The 8,950-nt window shown below is 33.0% G+C and overlaps 1 protein-coding gene across 1 annotated transcript; it reads left to right on the top strand.

The window, feature by feature from the left end:
* Window positions 1–2,240: 2,240 nt before the first annotated feature.
* Window positions 2,241–7,717, top strand: LOC114715092 (receptor-like protein 51). Its single transcript, XM_028899896.1, has 2 exons — window positions 2,241–3,429; window positions 7,623–7,717. The coding sequence occupies exons 1-2, from the start codon at window positions 2,241–2,243 to the stop codon at window positions 7,715–7,717; spliced, it is 1,284 nt and encodes a 427-aa protein (XP_028755729.1).
* Window positions 7,718–8,950: the final 1,233 nt, after the last annotated feature.

Raw genomic sequence — 8,950 nt, 5'->3', positions numbered from 1 at the left:
CTTAAGAGTTCTGTACCTCACTTATCAATCTTTTTTGAGAAATCCCCAAAAGAATAGACAAACCACTTGGTGCAAATAAGTAATAAAATAAACAAAAAATGCCATGAAAAATTGGTTTAGTCTTTAGTTTTGAGTAAGCGACATACTCCACCATTTATTTCTGACTCCTTCTACTCTTTGTAATTTGAATGTAAAAGACAGAAATGTCAATTCCACCCATACATCAACTTCATACAGTAATGATTTTTGAAATAAAAAAAAAAAAGACATCATATATTCGTGTGATTTTATTTATAAATTATTTTCAACATGTTCCACGGTAATTAAGAAAAACCTTAAAACTTATTAATACTATCTTAAAATTTTTAAAAACTTTTTAACTCTATCGTTATTTATTATATAAACTTTAGAAATAACAATCTACATAATAATAAATGAAGGACAAAGTTATACATTTATGTTAAAATTTTAACAATATAACTTATAAATAAAAGAAATAAAAATCTCCCTGACTTAAAAATAACAATAGCTGCCTGCTGTTTTATGTTTTGAAATAATTACTATTCGAAAAACAAGCCCAAGAGCCCCTTACCTTACGTGACCAAAATTCGAAGAAATTCCCAGAGGAACAGACAAATTAAACCATTTCTTGCAAATGAGTAATGAAATAAAAATACCATGAAAAAGTGTTTCAGTCTTTAGTTTTGAATAAGTGGCGTATATTATGCATAGTTTATTTCAGACAACTTTTCCAGTTTACTCTTGTAATTTGTATGCAAAAGACACAAACGTCCATTCCAACGTAACTTAATGTATCATACCATGATAATAAAAGCACGACTTCAAAATTATATTTTTAATTAAATTAATTTTAATTTTAAAAAGTTTTGAAATATTATTGAATTATGCTTTTAAAATCAATAAATCTTAGATTTTTTTAATAAAAATAATGATGTCAAATTGATATTTATAATCAAACTATTCTATTGATCTAATTAACTAGATATCTTCTGGTAAAAATAAAAAACTAGATATCTTTTCATTTCATGAATTATATTTATGTAAATAACATATATATCATAACTCTTTTCTTTTGATACGAGTCATCATACTGTGAATTTTATTGCAGAATAATGAACACATTGTGTTATTATTTACTAATATTTTTGCCAACTTCATTATTATTTACTAACGTACTACTACAATCTTTAATATAACAGCTAGTTTGAGATTTAATTTGATCATAAATATAACACTTCAATTCAATTTGTCTATAATATTTATCAATTTTTTCACAAGCAATCCCTAGAGTGATTGCACATGGTAAGAGATTTTTATCAAAAGGTAACTCTAATGTATATTACTAACAAGAATATTTTAGAAAAAACAATACTTATTTATTATATCTAACTTTTTTTGGCAACTATTTATTATAATTAACTAAGTTAACTATTTTCTTAATTTTTATAAATTAACTATCTAGCTCTTATATGTATTAGAAAGACATGGGTAAGAAAGGGAAAAGAAATAAAAGAAAAGAAAACGGTTTAACACACATTTCTCTTTTTAATTTAATGAGCATTATGTGGAGAAAAAACTACACACAATTTCTTGTACATTAAACAAATATACTACCTACTGTGCTTAAAATAAAAGTTAAATAATTAATTTATAAATATTAAAAATATTTGTTAACTTAGTTATTTGTAATAAATGTATGTTGGTTTTTCTAAAATACTCTCTTTAATTATGTATATTGGTACCATTATTGAAAATATTATTAATATATGCAATCAATAGGTTTTTTGGGAAACAATTATAAATTTGAAAGGCAAAATAAATTGAGATTTTATACTTACTAAAATAAACCTCTTATCTAGTTCTAATATTTGCAAGATTTCAAGACAAGAAGTTTAACTTTTGTAGTCTTATGTATAGTACGGATTTAAATTATGAGTCAAGTAAGTATTTGTCAAACACAAAATTATCTGAGACGTTGATCAAATGTTGAGTTTCGCTACTTCGATAAAATGAAAGAGAACATTTATCTGAAATCTAAATTATTATTCACATTTGCATTCAAATGTGTAAAACTTGCTTAAAATGACAGACTTTACATACTTTGTATCATTTTAGCAATCTCCCTTCAAAATTAAAAATGAACATGTTCCAAATCCTTTTCTCATTCTTCTTCTTCCTCCTCCTTCTCCCCAGTTCCTCTCTGTCACCACTGAGCCGAAATGAGTTCACCACTTTCACTTTCATGTCTTCTCATTCTCTTCATTACTTCTCCCTCCATGAGCACACCCACTTCTTCTTCTTCAAAATCGTCTCTCGACCCGAACCAGACGAAAGCACTTGAATCCCTCAACATCCTCACCTCAACTGATCCGTGTTCTGAACCTTCCTTCCACAATGTAACTTTCTGTGACTCTGCGACACCCTTTCGTCATCTTCTTTCTCTTTCGCTCTCTAATTGTTCCTCTTATCTCACTCTCACCTTCACTGCGTTGAAGTCTCTCTCAACTCTTCAATCTCTTCACTTCCAAAACTGTCCTATCGCTCCCATCGCCTTCCCTTCCGAGCTCATTGCTTCTCTCAGATCCTTCGTCTGCATTAACAGTTTCCGTAAGCTTACTGGCGTCTGGCTCTCACGCCTTGAGAATCTCACAGACCTCACTGTGTCCAATGTGCCTGTTAATGCTTCTGGTCTTCTTGTGATAATTGGACGTATGAAGAAACTCAAGTACATCGCCATTTCTTACGCCAATCTCACTGGTTTTCTTCCAAACTTTATAGATTCTAACGTCACCCACATCGATTTCTCTGGTAATCAGCTGAAAGGAAGTATACCCACTTCATATACGAGGTTGGACAGTTTGGAATTCATGAGTCTTTCGTATAACTCGCTGGATGGTGAAATACCCACTTCCATTGGGGACTTAATATCCCTCAAAAACCTCTCTTTGGCTGCGAATTCGATTTCTGGACCCATACCCGATTCGGTTTCTGCCATTCCTGGCTTGGTTCACATGGATCTGAGCTCAAACAAACTAAATGGTTCGATTCCCAGGTTCCTCTCGCAGATGAAGAATCTCAAGCATTTGAATCTGGCGAACAATGATCTTCATGGGGTTTTGCCTTTCAATTTGAGTTTCATAGAGAGATTGGAAGTGTTCAGAGTAAGTGGGAACATTAATTTGTGCTATAATCGTTCGATTCTGTCATCAAAACTGAAACTTGGTATTGCTCCCTGTAATAAGCATGGAATGCCCATTTTGCCTCCACGAGGGAAGGATCTTTCTTGGGATGATCCAAGTGATTCAGATTATGATGACTATGAAGAGGATGATGCTAAGGAACGTCGTCATTGGCCTAACAAGGTTGTTCTTGGTGTGTCAGTAGCGCTTTCTTCTATTGGGATTCTGGGTATTTTCTCATTCCTCTGTTTGAAACGTTGTCGTTGAAGAAAATGAGATTAGCTTAGGAATATTGACAAATTTAGTTGGGTTTGTAATTATTTATTGTAAGATGCAGAACCTCAATTATATTGAAGAACGTGACTTCGTAGGCGTGAAAGAGTGGAGAAGAACCGTGGAGGGGAAAAAAATAAAAAAAACAACGACGGCCATGAGAGAGAAAAATATTATAAATTGTTATATTTTTTTCTCCAGTTATATGAATAGCAAAAGGAGAGAGAAAATGGTCAACAAATGTTGATTAATGATTTGGTGCATGATATTCTTTTTCCCATAACCCTTGCAGACCACCTAAAATACCCTTATATAACATTAAACTATATATCAATCTATAAGCGAAGTAAATTAGTTTAAAAAAATAATAAATATGAAAGGCAAAATAAATTAAGGTCTTATATGTAAAATCAAATCTAAATATATAATTAGTTCTTATATTAAAAATTAAAAATAATATTTAGTGTACAATAATTAGACAACAGATGTATAATATTCTTTTCCCATAACCCCTTGCAATCCATACGTAACTGCTATCTCCATATGCATGCAACATGACATTATCTTTCTTTCTCAGATGTTAGAATCTTATGCAACCACATTCTATTTATAGCCTCAAACAAAACAAAAGAAAACACTGTTATTTCACCTGCCCTCTATTTCCCACAGCTCAACAAAATTTCATCCATCTGTATTCACTTTGGTTTAATTAACCAAGTGAAGAGGGAAATGTAGAGGGCACCAAAGAAAGACATGGGTGAACCTCACTTTCTTCTCTTTCTCACCCATTTTAATTGAATTTTACTTTTAGAGAAGATTTATCTACTACTTGAAAGTCAAACAGAAAACGGCAGTGGTCCTTTGTTAAAAAAAAAAAAAAAAACCCAAGTAAATACATGTAAGAATCCAAAAGGTAACAAACTATTGGTAAATACGAAATAATTTCTTCATAACAAAACTCAAGAGCTCAACTTGGTTAATATCATACCAAAATTCTAGAACCAAAACCACAAGCTTCATGTATAGTGCTCTAGGATACAACTTCTTGGGACTTGTTAAGAATTACACCTGCACACTTGAAACCACTTCATTGCCTCTTCTTTAGTCACCCCATGTTGAATTCCAATTCGGGACTTGCATTTTTGGGGTCGACCAACACGAAAACCGGGGCATTATAACAAAGAAATCCATCCCATAGATCTCAGCTGAAGGATTATACCCAAGGTAGAACAACATTAGCCAGTTAGTCAAATTTACATACATGAATGCTGCTAATAAAAATTGTCAATCAAACAATAATAAATGGATCATGTTTATTGATGGTCCCTGCCAGAAAAAATGGATCACAAAATGAAAGACAGTCACAAGTTAACATGAAGAAATAAAATCTATCAAGAACAAGCATCGTTTGATGGACACAGAGTAGTTCCTGTCGCAAGGCCCACACAAATTGTTATGGTTTTGACCAAAATGCATCATTATTAAGAGAAGTTTGATTGAACCGATGCCAAAGACTTGAAGAAGTTCAGCCATAACGGAATAGACTCCAATACAAGTATCAAGAGAGGTTTCTTTAAACATTGTTTCTCCACCATTTTGCCTGATGGAAGATAGACAATTAAAGCTAAGGGAAGTTAATTAGTTTCATAGTCATAACGTGGGATATATTTTTCATAACTCTTTATTTGGTAACCATGATACTTATAACATACTTGATTCCAAGATCAATATGCTCCTGAATACCAAATCCAAAACATCTAACAGCACTGAATACCAGGGCTTGTCCACTTAATTGTTCCAACATTTAAGCATGCCACTAAAAAAAAATGATTACAGGGTAAATGAGGTGATTTTGTTTTGATCCCAGCAAAAAAGTTGCCTTCCTCATTTGGTCGTTAACAAACAAGACAATTCTCAATTTTCGTCACTTATAAATTTGCCTCCTTCATTAGGTTTTTAAGAGATAGATACTTCTCAAGGTAAGTGGCTCCCAAATAAAACTGTTATAAATAATGGTCCCTCACATATGAGTATATCTGGATTTGATAGAAAGATATGGATATTCGATAATGAACAGGTGAATAGATTTGTTTCAAGAACCAAATTGAGAAATACGTCATCTATGAGGTAAGGACTGAATTGCAAAATAAATAAGGGGAGGAATTAACGTCTATAGTGCATCCATTTTGCGAGCTTATCTTTAGGAACAGACAGCAAAATGAACTCGACAAAATATTAAACGTTTAAGAAAGGTCTAATTTTTCTATCGTCTCTTTTAATCAGGAATTCCAGATAACACGGTAAAGCATCATATGTAATACAAATGCTTCGCAGAAACATTCTGATCTCTCGAAACCCAATATTCTTCTAAAAGCTAGCAGAAATTAGAAAATGGTTACAGAGCCAACCTTAGCATTTCTAGTAACCCCGAGCTTCTGGACTTTGATTTTCCTCATTGGGTTGGAAGACTTCTTTTCCGAAGCCTACATAAGCATTCGTATTAAACAAAATCACAACTTGCCAATGGATAAAAGGAAAATCGATTTATCAGTGAGAAACCTCGATCAAGCGATAACAGAGAAGCATACCAGATGCCAGTGTACCACAGCGAATCTTGCAAAAAGACAATACTCCCGCTTTTTATTTGACTTAAAAATTAAGAAGTTCCATTGCGGGAATCGAATCCGGATCCCTCGGGTGAGAGCCGAGTATCCTAACCCACTAAACTACAACGTTTTAACGATAGAGTCTCAAATTCACCAAAGCCATTACAATTTGTCATATATTTTTATCAAAACCAATATATTATCTTCAGTCCGATTTATAAGAACTAGTTGACTAATTTAATAAAATTAAAAAAGTAAGTTTAGTTAGTTATTTGTAATAAATATGTGTTTTTTTAAAAAATATCCTTACTAATCAAGCGTGAACTTTCTTTAAAAAATAAATAAATATAAGTGACAAAGTAGATTAGAGTATTATATTTATGACCAAAATAAAAGTCAAATGAAATCTTATATTAAAGATTGGAAATAGTATATCTTAGGTGTTATACAGATTTTAAACAATAAATTGCATTGCTTATGATATATGAGAATTGTTGATTTTTAAATTTTTCTTTATACATGATAACAAATATATATTTAATCACGTCACGACTAATATCTCAATGTTTGTAATTTCATTTAATTTTTAACTAGGTTCTAACACAGCTCCTTGAGTTAGTCTATCCAGGAGACAAACTCCACTTTCAATCCGTGGGAGAGGTCCGTGGCCACTTAATAATTATATTATGAGTGTTTTAGTTTATGTCGAATTGAAGCCTTGAAATACAAAAGGAGGGTGACGCCATCTTCTTCTCCATCTTCCTTCTCCCAAAATTTTCCGCTAAAAGGCCGACAAATTTCTAGAAACCAAATATAATACAGTCATCTTCATCGCAGAAGCATAGAAACCAAACGCCATGACTTTATAATCTCAAAATAAAGGGAAGTTTAGGGCCTTTTACTTATTTTTTTTTTTCTCAAAATAATTTTATAAATTTTTTAAAACAATTTTTGGAAACAAAACACAAAAAAATCTGTTTAGATAATTATTCTAAAAATTACATTTGAAAATGAACATGTTAAGACCAGATGGTGAAATTTTGATGAGAAAACAAGTCTTCAAATAGGGGGAAAGAAAGCCAACCCATTGAGACGAAAGGGTTTCTCAATTTTTCTAAACAGAAATAAACAATGTAAAAATAAAAACAAGAAACAACTAAAAAAAATTTTAGTTCCTTTCAAAACCAGATTTCTGTTTTTTTTTTTTAAAAAAAACTTAACTAAAAATAAATTACCAAACAAGTTTTTTTTTTTGGTTTTAAAAAAAAACTGCTTTCAAAAAATAAGGAAAACAAGGCGTTAATTTTGCTGTTTGGATCTTCAAACTTCCTTCCATCGCATGACGACGCCAAATTCCAGTGAGGTTTACTTGGCACTCAGATCTGGTATAGGCAAAGAGAGCTTCAAGCAATATATAAATCTAGGAGAGATGCGAAACTAGATTCAGAGTGAAGATGTGAATCTGGGAGGACAAGGGGGCGAGAGCTTAGAATAGTGACGGTTTGCTGACGACGCTGATTAATGACGATGGTTTGGATATCAGGAGCCGCGGCGGACAAGGTGGCGAGAGCTTACAATGGAGCCGCGGACAAACGGGCAAGAGCTTACAATACTTATAAACAGGAAAAACTGATCTGATAGTCCTTATTCTTATAAAATAGAACCAAAATGAAACCACAAAAGTAGAAAGATGAAGACAAGAGAATGAGATTGCTTTTGTATTTCTTCACTTGCATTACAACACAAATGACATGCCCTATTTATAGGCATAGTCTTACAAATAGGTTACAATTGTTCTTAAATGACAAATAGTGGATAATCAATCCCATGAATGTGAATGGAGGTGAGTTACAAGAGTGAATGGGTAGTGGAGGAGTAATGGGTAGTGGAGGAGTAATGGATGGTGGAGGTAGTGGAAGTTACTTGGAGAAGATGAAGAGGAAGGGGTAAATGGACATCCACACAATATTCATAACACTCCCCCTTGGATGTCCATTATACAAATATGTGCCTCGTTAAAAAACTTCAACTAGGAAAAACCCTATGGGATAAAAACCTAGAAGAAGAAAAAGAGTACACATTTATTGATATGTTATTCAGTGCTGCCTCATTAAAAACCTTACTAGGAAAAACCCAATGGGATAAAAACCATAGTCAAGGAAAAAAGAGTACAGCATGTGTTAACTCCCCCTCTTGGTAATATCAGTTGATATCTCTGAGTCTACGACATCCGATATCATGAACAAGCTTTTCAAATGTTGTACAAGGAAGTGACTTGGTGAACAAATCTGCTAGATTTTCATTGGAACGGATTTGTCGGACGCCGATTTCACCATCCTTTTGAAGATCATGAGTGAAGAAGAATTTTGGCGAAATATGTTTTGTTCTATCTCCTTTGATGTACCCTTCCTTTAGTTGAGCAATACATGCAGTATTATCTTCATATATAATTGTCGGGATCATTTTGCTGGAAGACAAGCCACAAGTGGTTCGTATGTGATGTATTATCGATCTTAACCATACACATTCTCTACTTGCTTCATGTATTGCAAGAATTTCTGCATGATTAGATGATGTGGCTGATATGGTTTGTTTCATAGAACGCCATGAAATGGCTGTACCACCATATGTGAACAAATAGCCTGTTTGTGATCTACCGACATGTGGATCAGACAAGAATCCAGCATCTGCATAACCAATGAGGTTAGTTTTGGGTACATTTGAGTAGAACAACCCCATGTCCATAGTACCCCTGAGGTAACGAAGAACGTGCTTAACTCCATTCCAATGTCTTCGTGTTGGTGACGAGCTATACCTTGCTAGTAGGTTAACAGCAAATGATATATCAGGTCGTGTGTGACTAGCAAGATA

Source organism: Neltuma alba, unplaced genomic scaffold, assembly GCF_004799145.2.
Source record: "Neltuma alba isolate B1F8T4 unplaced genomic scaffold, ASM479914v2 tig00011574_pilon, whole genome shotgun sequence".
Classification (NCBI taxonomy): domain Eukaryota; kingdom Viridiplantae; phylum Streptophyta; class Magnoliopsida; order Fabales; family Fabaceae; genus Neltuma; species Neltuma alba.
This window is presented reverse-complemented; position numbering and strand designations above follow the sequence as displayed.

Excerpts from the sequence above, each read along its gene's own strand:
- LOC114715092 (XM_028899896.1), top strand. The coding sequence starts at position 2,241 with ATGAGTTCACCACTTTCACTTTCATGTCTTCTCATTCTCTTCATTACT. Across the intron at positions 3,430-7,622 it reads TTCTTCTATTGGGATTCTGG|GAGCCGCGGCGGACAAGGTG; the intron begins GTATTTTCTCAT and ends TTTGGATATCAG.